Source organism: Canis lupus, chromosome 3, assembly GCF_003254725.2.
Source record: "Canis lupus dingo isolate Sandy chromosome 3, ASM325472v2, whole genome shotgun sequence".
Taxonomy (NCBI): domain Eukaryota; kingdom Metazoa; phylum Chordata; class Mammalia; order Carnivora; family Canidae; genus Canis; species Canis lupus.
The window spans coordinates 26,119,267-26,132,505 of record NC_064245.1 but is presented as its reverse complement, the minus strand read 5'-3'; the positions used below and the strand labels follow the sequence as shown (position 1 = coordinate 26,132,505).

Here is a 13,239-nt window from a genome sequence, read left to right as displayed (position 1 = left end):
TGTAGTACTATCCCTCAGCAATTGCCACAGTTAGCTATAAATTTGTTTCTAACTTGCAGGAGCTTAGGGACCAGAGTTTTAAGTGAGCTTGTGTTTTCATATTGGGTTACATTTGTTCTCTCTGCAAAAACACATAGCATTAAACGGCAGCAAACCCATTATAATAACAACCAGAAAAATGAAAATCGTACAAAGCTACAAAAGGTACCAAAAAGACCCTGAACATTTAAATGTACTAGATCTGTTCATTCTGTTGTCTTTCTGGTATTTTATGGTCATTGTAGGTAGGGGGTAAGAACCTTTGGTGAATCTGCCAGCGTATGGTATCTGCTCTTATTGCTCTTCTGTGTTTGTGAGATCATTATGGTGTTCTGACTTTTCATACTTAGGATCAAAAGATATATTGGTAGTTTAAGCAGTCTTTTTAAATCCCTTCTCTAGATGGCTACCTGGATATGATTATATAGTCATCAAATTTATCATCACATGCGGCTGTTTGAAGAAAACTTATTAATTTAATTATACCTCATGTTTCTTTACTGATGATTATTTGTTTATCAAACAGTATTGGGGGCTTTGTGTGTGCCTAGCACAGTGCTAGGATGTGAGAAGAGGGTACACGGGGTTACTAAGACCCAGAGGACAGAGTGACTCTTTTTTGCTAGAAGATGCCAAGGAGGGATTTTAGAGGATTGACATTTCAATGACACGAGTCATGAAAGTTTGGTAAGAACTTGTAGGTGGAGAAGAGGCTGGGGATGAAAGAAGAAACAAGGTGTGTCATGACAAAGATACACTTTACATTTGTTAAGTGCCCACTGTGTGCCGAATGCTGCCCGTCAGCTGATTTGATCCTGTAAGGTCTTTGTCCTTGTCCTTGTTATGCCCAGGAAGAAACTCAGGCTCAGAAAAGTAGTGTGACTTGCCCAAGTTCTTGAGTTACCACTTGGGGTCAGGATTCACACCGGTGGTGCTGGCCATAGCATGAGGCTGAGGAAAGAGCCCGTCTTCCTGTGGGAGGGATACCCTGGTGTGGCTGCAGTGCAGCAGAACCACAGCACCACCAGACTACAGCCGGCACCAGCCAGAAGAGAGTCCTCCAAGAGAGCCTTGGTGAAACCACGTGTGAGGGTGATGAGGAGGAGTTGAAGAGGACTTTGGGGTGCCTAGTTGGGGCAACCATTGAATAAAGATTCACTGGACAGAGAAAAGACAAGAGGAGAAGGAATAGTTGTGTGGGCAGACGGGAGGAGGAGGAGGCTTGGGGGGGTAGAAGGAAGAGAGGGAAGTTAATGAATTCAGTTTTGGATCTGACTGAAATGCTGTCTATAGGAGAAATATGGGGCTGGCACCTGGAGAGAATCTGCCTGGAGAAATCGATTTGGGCGACAGGTGAGGATATCTTGGGAGAAAAGGAAGAGAAACTCACTGTCATTGTAGATGCCGAATTTAAAGACATAATTTTTTGTAGTTGAGCTAAATTTGTTAAGTGAACTCCTGGAAATGCAACATGTGCGCCTCAAAGCCGTCATCGTTATGCCGTGGGACATGGCCTAACCTTTGCATGTACTCTGCTAATATAATTGCCTTGCTGTCTTTGAAAGGTGACTTTTAATTGGGTTTCAGAGTAGCAGTTGCTGGCGAGGGCCTGGTTGCAGCCTTTCAGTTTTGGGCCAGTTCATTGAGCGTTTCCTCTCTCTCGACTGGACACCTGGGCTTGGACAGTAGCCAGCAGTTACTGAAATGCCATCACTTACAGGATTGACCTTTAAGACACTGATTTGTTATATTATTGAGTTTTAACATTTTTTCCTCTCAAATTTAAGTGGAGCTTTATTGAATACCGTGCTAAACTCAATTCTTCTCATTCTCTGTGGCCTTTTCATCAAGTTATTGCCCCCTGGTTCCTAGCATTTAGTCCTCTGGCTGGACAAGAGGCTTAAGAACTAAAGACAGCTTGCCATTTATGGGGCTTAGGACTGTCCGTGGGAAGCGTGGTGGATTATCACACAGACATGACTCAGAGTCCTCAGTGGACTGATGATTTATGCTCAGGTAACCTGAGAAGTCTCTTAGTCATTTTTTTTTTTTTTTTGTAAAATTGTGCTGAAAATTGTTTTTCTTAAGTTTTAATTTTAATTCCAGTGAGTTAACATACAGTGTGGTATTAGTTTCAGGTGGACAATAGAGTGACTCAACACTTCTGTGTGTCACCCTGTGCTCATCACAGCAAGTGCCCTTTTTAATCCCCATCACCCATTTACCCATTCTCCTACCCACCTCCCTCCTGGTAACCATCAGTTTGTTCACTGTAGTTAAGAGACTGTTTTTTGGTTTGTCTCTCTCTCTTTTCCCTTAAGTTGGAAATTTTTATCTCTAGGATTTTTGTCCCAAAGTTTTTACATTCATTTGAAGAAAGTGAGTACATAACTGTCACACTGAATAAACAAAACTTTGGGGGTGGGTGGGAAGGTGGGATGAAAGAAAGAACTCTGGCTTTGGCTCGCCCTTAGAGCAGCTCTGTGGCACTGGTTCTTTTTATGCCCTAGGAAGACATTCTGGGTAGGTCCAGTCTATTTTTGATCATTTTCGTATAATAAAAAGCTTGCCAGGGGTGTCTGCCTTTGGCTCAGGTCATGATCCCAGACTCCTGGGATCAGGCCTCATGTTAGGCTCCCTGCTTAGGGACTTTGCTTCTCTCTATCCCTCTGCTCCTCCCCTCAGCTCATTCTCTCTCTCTCTCTCTCTCTCCCCCATATAAATAAATAAAATCTTAAAAAAAAAAAAACTCACCAGTCACATTTCCTTTCCAGACAGTCTCAGTTTGGTAATTAATATGCCGACCTCAAATAGACTGGTTTAAAGTGAAAGCTTCTCCCCTGGCACAGATTTCAGATTCAGTTTGTCAAATTCTACCAAAAATAAAGACTGATGAAATTATAGATTAATTTACTTAATAGAGATGATAAACACATTTTCTTAGATTTAGCCTTAAGTTACTTGTATTTGTTGTTGCAAATGCTGTATTTTCAAAATTAAGCTTTGAGTCTGTTGATATTATACCAAAGTGCAATAAATTTTTGTGTATTGATTTTATATCTAACAATTTTATCCACTGCTCTTATTCTAATAGTTTCTCAATGAACTTTTAGTACAGGCCTATCAGCTGTGAAAAATTTTTCCCCTTGCTTCCCATTTATTGTGCCTTTTTCCCTTCATTTTTCTATACTGCCCTCCAGGTAGAATTAGTGAATAGAAGCACTGATAACTGCCATCTTTTTCTTATTTTTGATCTTAGAAGGGCTGCTAGTACTGTACACCAATGGGTAAAATGTTGGTGAAATTTACTCATTTACACTGAGTAAATTTTTGCTCGGTATCTTTTATTAGGTTTAGAAATTTCAGTAAGGAATTTTAATTGTGTGTCTGTGTAGAGTCTTATCAAATTACCTTTTCCATATCTAGTGAGGTGTTGTGGGTTGACTCTTACAGAGGGTGTTAAGATGCAACCTATTGTATCTTCTAGGTGCAAAGTCATTGCCAAGTGGACTAGGAGTGATATTACGTTTTGAAATAGGATTTACATAATGCTGATGCATTTTTAAAACATAGACCCATGTAGGGAAATAAATGTATTTTATGGTCATGCTTGAAAACTAAAACTAAACTTTGTTTTTCTCTCCAGTACTACTTTACCGTTCTTTTTGGCCATGAAGGTCAGAAACCTCTGGAGCTGCGCTGTGAGGAGGAGCAGGACGGTAAAGAGTGGATGGAGGCCATTCACCAAGCCAGGTAGGGGCTCAAATCCTCTTGTGACGCTGAACTGGCCGGGTCTCTTGTGTTGGGGTTTTTCACTGTTGGCTGTAGTTTTGGAAGAACTTGCAATCCCTTGGTACCTCCTCATTAGTCATGTGCGAGATGATTCTCTGAGCCTTCTATGGCCATATTCTAGCTAACAGTGAAAAGTAATAGATACAACAATAATAATAATAGGTCACTTCGGCGGACTGTTCCTATGTGCCAGGTGCTCCTCTGAGGGCTTCTCAATTAAGGAATTTATTAAATGTATTGATTTTGCTTATCCTCTCCACAATCTGAGAGTGAATATTATAATTACCCCCTTTTACAGAGAAGGAAAGGGAGGTCGGGAAGGTTAGTTTGCTTGTCCGAGGTCACACAGCTGCTAAGTGGCAGAGCCAAGGATATGGATGCAGCCAAGCTCACATTTCTAAACCCTGCCCTGGGTTTACAAAACAGGTGCTTATCAAAAAGGTGATGCTGCTTATCAAAAAAGGTGATGCTGACTCTATCCAGGGAGAGAGAAGACCATGCTTTTATTTCCTCCTAAGAAATACCAGGAAGGTAGAAAGAACACACTCGGCCTCACACAAGAAGAAATCTGAAAGAGACCCAGGCAGTTCCCTCTCTTTTATTTTTCAAATTCATTTCTGAAATCCAGTCTATTTTTTTTTAATTCATAAGAGACACACAGAGAGAGGCAGAGACACAGGCAGAGGGAGAAGCAGGCTCCCTGCGAGGGGCCCGACGCAGGACTCGATCCCAGGACCCCAGGATCACGACCTGAGCTCAGGGCAGATGCTCAACCATGGAGCTGCCCCGGGCGTCCTAGCCCAGTCCATCTTTGCTTCATATGGCTCCCATCTCGCTGCTTGCCTGCCTGTCCCCTCCCTGTCCATCTCGGGTGACTCTGTAGCTCCCTGTTCATCTCCCAGGTGCTTCAGTGGCAAGAACTCCGGCTGGGCACAGCTTCTTTTCCTTCACCTGACAGGCCCCCTGCTTCTCCTCAGTGCCCCATCTTGCCTCTCCCTCCCCGTCCCTGTAACTGCCCTTCACAAGGAGCCCTCGGGGCCTCCTTCTCCAAACCGCTCTAGCACTTGCATTACTGCACGTAGAATATTGAACGGTCTAGTACAATTTAGGGCTTGCTTGTTTGTTTGTTTTTACATAGTTCACATGTGTGATTTCTGTGTCTTGAGCTGGATTGTATGTATCTTGAGTGAGGAAGAGGATGCTTCATTTCTGAACAAAGCACAGTGCTAATTATGTAGTAGGTGACCAAGAAATACTTTCAGATTGACTATAATGAGGATGGAGCATTTGTTCTGAGTTTAGACTCTTCTTGAACCCTTGAGATGTTGTCTCTGGAAGTCTCCTCCCCCTTTTCCCCTCCCCACCCCTCTTTTTTCTTCAACTACTTTATATTGACCAGCTACCTACCTCTTCTGTGGCAGGCAGCACGCTGAGTGCTTTACATACCTTACTTATTTCTCACAACTACCCACTTTCCAGATGAGAAGACAAAGGCTCATGATTATTAAGCAGATTGGCCAACATCTAACATGAATTTGTTCAGCTACAGAGCTTGGCTTCGAACCCAAATCAGTCTGACTCCAGAGCCTGTAGCCAGTGTTTTGGATCATACCTGTCTTCATTCTCATCTTTTTCTCCTGAGTCTTCCTCTTTTCTATTTTTTTTTTCTTTTCCTCTATTCAGAGATGCAGATAGATTCATGTAAGGTCAGGATTGAGAATTGAGGATGTTATTTGCAAAATATTTCAATTCCATTTCCTTCCTCCTCCTCAAAATCTTTCTTTGAGATGCACAGGGTTGGCAACCAAAGGCTGCTCTCTGAGGGGCCCTGGCACACGGTTCAGCTGTCTTTTCTCTCATTGTTTCTGTCTGAGGGTTTTGCTCAGGGATCTCCTGTAAGGCACAACGACTGGCTATAGAAAGAGGGTCAGGTCTTCAAAGGTGAAAGGAGTATCGAGTTGGAAAGGTAACACCTTTCTAGACACAATCTCTGTGTAATTCCTATCTACCTGGGAATTAAAATGAGTAAATAACTTAAAACATGTGTGTTTGTTCTCCCCTCTTTTTCATTCCAGAAAAGTCAGATACTTTTAGTAAATACCTTACCTTTGTAGTTGCCAAGCAAATACTGTGGTAGACCAAATACAGAGTATGCATTACTTCAAAAATGATTTTAAGTGGACGCCTGGGTGGCTCAGCAGTTGAGCATCTGCCTTCAGCTCAGGTCGGGATCACGTCCCACATCGGGCTTGCCGCAGGGAGCCTGCTTCTCTCTCTGCCTATGTCTCTGCCTCTCTCTGTGTGTCTCTCATGAATAAATAAATACAATAAAAAAAAAATAAAGATAAAAAAATAAATTAAAAAAAAGATTTTAAATAAGTTTTTTTTCCCTCTGCCATGAGAACTTTGTCATACATGGGGGTGTGGGTCAGTATTTGGTATTGATTGACATATGATCAAAAGCAGGGCACTTTTGGTCTTGTTAGGAAACAGACTTTAGAAACCACTTTAGTGGTTTAGGTGATCAAATAATCAAAATTCTCTTCTCTTGTGGATTTGAAGACTTAGTTAATAATTGATTTTTTTTAATGTCCTGACTTTTTTGGTCCATTAAATTTGCTCTTCTTTTGATTTATGGCCCAGAACTGGATTCTTTGATGACTTCTTTTTAAACAGACTGCTTTATACTTCAGTTCTTATATTTGACTTTTTGCATTGAGTTGCTTCTTAAATTTTTTGTTTTATAAATCATTTAAGTTTAAGTTGAGTTTTTGGTGTAAACTTTGATCTGTGAAATTCATTCTGACTATTCATACATGTACAGAGCCAGAAAGTTAATGAAGCTGATTCAGAGAAGGTGTTCGTCAGCCAGTTTTGCTTGGCATTGTGCTAATTACACAACTGATTGGTTGACTAAATATTTCACCTTTAGAGGACAGTCTGATGTCATTAATTTGGTGCTACTGCTTAAATAGAAAATGTTCTATGGTTTTATTAATCTCTGTTTTTAAAAGTCTGAGTTTTCTTTTTTTTTGCTAAAGTCTGAGCTTTTGATTAACTGATGACTATTTTAGCCTGAAACTAGTTCTTTTCTGAGTGTCCTGCCAACACTACATAGAAACACTCAGAATCTTTCTCCTGGTCTCTGCTATTTTCCTGGGTTGTCTTCTCAGTACTGGCTTGGGTCTGCTATCCTTGCGTGCCATGAAAATCACATTCTTGCTGCTGGCTTTTCTACCTCAGAGCTGAATCTACTTGCTCCAGTTTGCCTTCAGAGAGGATCTCTGGGTCATTTTCCGGGATGTTGAGTTGCATATTTTCTCCCTTAGATGAGATTCAAGGAAAGTCTTTTTGGAAATTACATTCTCATTTCCAAGCTCTGACAGGGTCCAGAAAGCTTGTTTTACAGTTTTTCTTGAAGTTGGCCAATACTACATTTCTAGAACACTGGCACATTTAAAATATCATTCCATCACATATTATTGGCACCAGTTCATGGGAAGCTGCTAGCAAGACTCGGTCTTATTTTTGTCTGGATGAGGTGAGGCCAGAGCATTTTAATGGCATTAAAATCTATGCTTATTCCATAAGTGGTTTGGTAGTTGCGTATGGAACTTTGGTTACTCTTAATAACCTGATTTTTTTTCTTGTTGTCTTCCTCTTGGTCATATCTTTCCACTATAGTTGATTTAGTCCTTGACATTAGGACAGTCAAAAACATTGACTGAGTTGATTGTGGGTCCGTAGGTCTCATTGGCTTTAAAGACAGCATCCACAGCACTTTTTCTCAACTTTTCATCTGCTGGAACACTGACCAAGCAAAGCCTCAGCAGTTAGAAGGTGGTTATGACCGGAAAGAGGAGCTAGGTGGGTAGAGGTACCAAAACTCTGCCCATTCTGGTCTAAGCGTAAGACCCAAAGGCCCCGGGCTATGACAGTTAAGAAAAGAGAAGTGGAAAGTATTCCAGAGATGCAGTGGAAGATAGACTTCCCCCAGGACTTTGTGACCACCTGGATGAGGGTGGTATTAGATCAGGGTGCTAGCCTACACATCTCTCAGGCCCCCCATCATGGATAGTGTCACTTCCTGGGGGAAGAGATGATGGAGGAAAGCAGGTTTGTGGGTCAGAGATGATGAGCACAGGTCAGGAAGGGCCTCTGTGGGGAATTGGAGAGTTTACTTGCCTGGAAGGGGCAGTCAGGAGCCATTCTGAGGGCTTCCTTTGCCCTTGGCTGTGCAAGATATGAGAAAATGCGTATCAGAAGCTACTAGAGAAGCAAGGTGTGTTCTAAGGGGAAAGCTGGCTTTGGGTTTCTACCAAAGCTGAGGTTAGAGGACGACTTGTGAAAAGTTGGAGATGTAGAGACTATTGTGCCTGGTACAGCGCACTACAGAATGTTGCAGCTTTTTTTTTTCTTCCTGCAAAATTATGGCTTATGCTTTCTGTGTTTGAGACAGGCCTACTGTGTCTTTTGCCTGCTTTCTAATTTTTTGAACTGCAACTCTGCTCAAACCCCATCTTGACTCTCCTCCATCCTCTTGGTGTGTGTGTGCCTGTGGCAGGTGAATCTTAGACTCTTCTCAGTGGGGAGGACATTTGCGAGTGAAAAGGAACTGGGCATCGTGCTTCCATTCTGAAAAGCTCACGTCAGATTTAGGTTGGGAGGGGCTTGACATAACCCATTCCTGCACCCTGTCAGTGCTGAATTTGATGAGCAGAGAGACTTAATCTTCCAGTTAAGTCTTGTCCTCTTGCCCACTAAAGAAAGCCCTGGGGCAGCCTAGGTGGCTCAGCGGTTTAGCGTCGCCTTCAGCCCAGGCCCAGGGCCTGATCCTGGAGACCCGGAATCGGGTCCCACGTGGGGCTCCCTGCGTGGAGCCTGCTTCTCCCTCTGCCTGTGTCTCTGCTTCTCTCTGTGTGTCTCTCATGGATAAATAAATATTTTTTTTAAAAAGCCCTGATTCATCCACTTGGGTCTGTTTTCACTTGTAGTCCTTTTGATCACATATGCCGGAGGCAGCCTGTAGTTCATTCTCTCCACGCGCCACTCCCCATCTGCTCTCCCCTCCCCCACACCATATACCACACAGACAACACACAACATACACAACCACATGCCCCAACATAGTGACTGTACCAAACACCCAGTGCCTATAACCTCATCCTTTTTACTTGGACAGAGGCTTAATTTAGAGGGAAATGTCTAAAATCTGTCTATCACTATAAAGGCCACACTGCATATCACATCCTCCCCATAAAATCAGCTCTTTATAGAATGTGCATGGAGAAACCCCCTACAAATCAGAAAAAAAAGGTGATTACATAGAAAAGTGGAAAGAGCTTCATGTATCACAGGGAAATGACAGGGCTAGAAAATCAGACGTGGGCAGTAATGTTATAGCCTCAAGCAATCCTGAAGCCATGTTTTGTATTCTTCTTGTAGGAGCAAGACTATCACTACTTCAAAGCGGAAGGTGTAGATTTTGTTCATTTGAGATACATCTTTTTTTTTTTTTTACTAAGAAGTGCTGTTGGTCCTTTGCCTCCAGATTTGACAGGATGAAAGAGAGACTTCAAGGCTTTCTTCCTTAGAGCCTGCAAAGTGCAACAGGAGAGAGGAGGGATAAGGTGTCTGAGAACAATGCACAGTTTCACTTGATGAGATCCTAGAACTTGTTTTCTACAGGGAAGAGGTGGCCTTGAGTTTGTTAATAGGCTGTGCAGCCCTCTGTTAATAGGTTCACCTGTCGGTTCTGCTTCCTACTCCTCCCGGCGCTTTTGCTTCTGCTCCCACGGCCCAGGGAACGGCCACGCACCTGCGGGACAGGTGTCCTGTGTGCAGCGCCTGGCCACCTGCGGGGCGCCACTGCCACGGGGCTGGCTCAGTTTGAGGCCGATTTCTGCCCTCAGCCCTTCCCTCCACTTCCCTTGCTCCAGCACTTACCCCGTGGCTCGCTCACACTTCCCATCTGCCTACCAGCCCCCCTTTGGCTTTTTTCCTGTATTCTCGGATTCTCCTTGAATGAATCTCTCCAACCTTAAGCCAAAACATGAAAGTCTTTCCCTTGGGACGCCTGGGGGGCTCAGCGCTGGAGCACCTGCCTTTGGCTCAGGTGGTGACCCGGGGGTCCTGGGATCGAGTCCTGCATCGGGCTCCCTGCATGGAGCCTGCTTCTCCCTCGGCCTGGGTCTCTGCCTCTCTCTGTGTCTCTCATGAATAAATAAATAAAATCTTAAAAAAAACCCACAACTCTTTCTCTTGGGCCTGCATCCTCCCTCCAGCTGCCCTCTCTTGCTCGCAGCCAGGCCTTTCTGAAGGAGTGATTGGGCTACTCCCTTTTCAGCCCCTCGTGATGTGTGTCTGTCCCCACCTGAGTTGACCATGCCTTTCCGAAGCTTTTCTTTCCTTATATAACTCCAGCTTCACAGTTATATTTAATACTTAGGTTTTACTACACAAATAGTCTAAATCCAAGCTGTCTAAAAGAAAGGAAATTCAAACAATGACAAGCAGAGAGAGTAAAAAGTTAGAGTTTGCACTTACTCGTATGCTGGTCCTTCCCTGGCCCCATTCCTCACGCCCAATTACTTCCTCAAAGGTATTTCCTAGTAACAACCCTGTGCTCCATTTTTCTACGTATTTGCATATCCATTAGATAAATAGGTAAGATGGGTACATAAGATAGGTAGGTAAATTATATGATTACACCCTCTTTATTTACTATTCACATTATTTTCAATCTTCCTTTCTTACTAACTTGGAGGTGTTTTGTTTTGTTTTTTTAACCTCCGTTATATAAAGACCTGAATCTTCTCTTGAAATTATCTTTTCTTTTTCTTCTACAACATCACTCACTCCTGGTTCTCCTTCTACTCCTTTGATCATTTCTTCTCCTTCTTTCACTGCTCCCTATGCTCTATCCCTTTTGTTAACACCACTGCTCTGCTCCTTTGCGCCTTTCTCTCCTCACCAGCAGCCACCAGGTGGATGGAGCCACCCTTTCCCCACGCTTTTGCTCCACTGGATACCATGGTAACTGCACTGTGTACTCTTTTCACTAAACAATCCCACAGCCCATGAAGTTGCTGGTACTATTCCCATGGAGTCTGGGGTCTTAGAGGATGAAATGACCTCCCGAAGGCCACCAGCCTACTAAGTGGCAATAAGTGGCAGAGTGGACATTCAGATCCAGGCAGGCTAACTGCGGAGCTTGTGTACTTAGCAAGATGTATTGCCTCTATTATGTAGAGTCATCTTTCTATGCTGACCTATCTACATGCCTTCTCCCCCTGGGTGCCCAGTTAACTGACACTCACTGAGTCCAAACTCCTGTTTTTCTCCATGTCCCCTTCTTGTCCCCTTCTTCGTACCAGGGTACAGTCTCCTGTAGATGTACCTTCAGCCACTCCAGCCAGCAGAATGCCATCCTTCACCCTTTGCCCCCACTGCTCACATCCATTCAGCCCCTTGTGGATTTGAGCCCTGAAACATCTGGTCTATATTCCTCTCCGTGTCCACGGTGGTTGCCTGGCTTACTGCTCAGCCACCTCACCTGTCTCTCTTCAATGTTTGCCTCCTAATCCCTTCTCCACAGGGCACCGGAGTGTCCTTTCTGAAAAGAACATCTGCTCCTGGAAGGACTCCAGGGTTCCTGTTAGCTCTTTTGGTTATTAAATTCCATTTACTTTTTACTATAGAAAATCTTAACCAGATCCAAGAGTGGAGAGAATAGCATCATGATTCACATTGCTTTTAAGAAAAAAAAATTGTATTCATTTGACCGATATTTGTTATATCCTAGAACTTGGGGTTCAGTGATCCGGTCCAAGCAAGGCCCCTCCTGAGCTGACCTCTGTGAACTTCTGACCCCACCCATCCCCTGTGTCCTGGATTGTAGCTGTAGGACCACACCCAGGAACTCGAATGTGCTGGCATGTCCCCTTCAGTCTAACAGACCTGCCCTTCAGGACTCAGCTCTGCATCACCTTCCCTGGTCCCCTTCCTCCCCCTGGAGAAAGGACCAACCATTCCCTTCTTTGAGCCTCCACTGTAACCCCTTATTTCTTTTCAAGCCCCTGCAGGATTATTGCATTGATTTGTTTAGGTCTCTTTCTCTCTGGCAGCCTGAATTCCTTCAAAGCAGACCTCTACTGCTCATCTCTTATCTGCTGCTCCTGGCACAGAGACAAATTGCTTTTCAGAAATGTGTGTACCAGTTTAATCTCCCTCCACTAGGACATGAGAAAGCTGGAATCATTTTTTAAATATCTGTATTATATGTATTGAGGGATAAAAAATGGTATCTTGCTGTAATGAGCATTTCCTTGATTATTGGTGAAATTGACTATTTTTTGCTATTGTTAATATTTGTGATTCCTATATGAATTATCATCTCGTGTTCATTCCTCATTTTTTCTGTTGGTGTGTTTCTCATCAGTTTGTTTATGAGCTCTTTGTATGACAAAGATATTATTATCTCCTTGTATTTGTTATAGATCCCCTAGCACCATTTTTTTGGTCTTGTTCTTATATATATGGCTTTTTTTTTTTTTTTTTGGCAGAAAGTTTTTGAATTATAGAGCAGTACAAATACTGTTTTTGGTGGGGAGGTTGTCCCATTGGTTTTAAAAAAACAATATTTAAAAAATTCATAAAACCCACCATTTAATTTTTTAATTTTTATTATTTTTTAAAAGATTTTATTTATTTATTCATGAGATGCACAGAGAGAGAGAGGCAAAGACAGAGGCAGAGAGAGAAGCAGGCTCCATGCAGGGAGCCCGATGCGGGACTCGATCTCGGGTCTCTAGGATCACACCCTGGGCTGAAGGTGACACTAAACCGCTGAGTCACCCTGGCTGCCCAAAACCTACCATTTTAAAGCATACAGTTTAATGGTTGTGTAACCACCACCAGTATCTAATTTTGGAACCTTTCCAACACCTGCAAAGAACCCCAATATCTGTTAGCATTCACTCCCTACTCCCCATTTTCCCTGGTCCTAGCCAACCACTGACGTACTTTCTGTGTCTATGGATTTGCTCATTTTGGACATTTTGTATACATGGAATCATGTAGCCTTTTTGTGTCTGGCTTCTTTTACTTCTCGCAGTGTTAACAGAGTTCATCCATGCTGTAGCATAATCGGTCCCCCGTTCCTTTTTATGGCACAATACTATTGTATGAACGTACCACCTTTTGTTTATCCATTTACCCATGTTGAACATTTGGATTGTTTACACCTTTTGCTATTATTAAATAGCAAATGGTAATGCTGATATAAATATTTGTGTACACATTTTGGTGGACATATATTTTGAAAAATCTTGGGTATATCTAGGAGTTGAATTATTGAGTCATATGTTAACTCCAGGTCTAACTTTCTGAGGAACCACCAAACTAATT

The 13,239-nt window shown here is 42.9% G+C and overlaps 1 protein-coding gene across 3 annotated transcripts in view; it reads left to right on the top strand.

The window, feature by feature from the left end:
• RASGRF2 (Ras protein specific guanine nucleotide releasing factor 2) overlaps positions 1–13,239 on the top strand; it is a 237,898-nt gene that overhangs the window by 60,687 nt on the left and 163,972 nt on the right. For all 3 annotated transcript variants that reach the window (XM_049108314.1, XM_025437016.3, XM_025437017.3), the window contains exon 2: positions 3,686–3,792. In XM_049108314.1, coding sequence (XP_048964271.1) covers positions 3,686–3,792 — 107 coding nt within the window. The remainder of the gene's footprint in view (positions 1–3,685; positions 3,793–13,239) is intronic.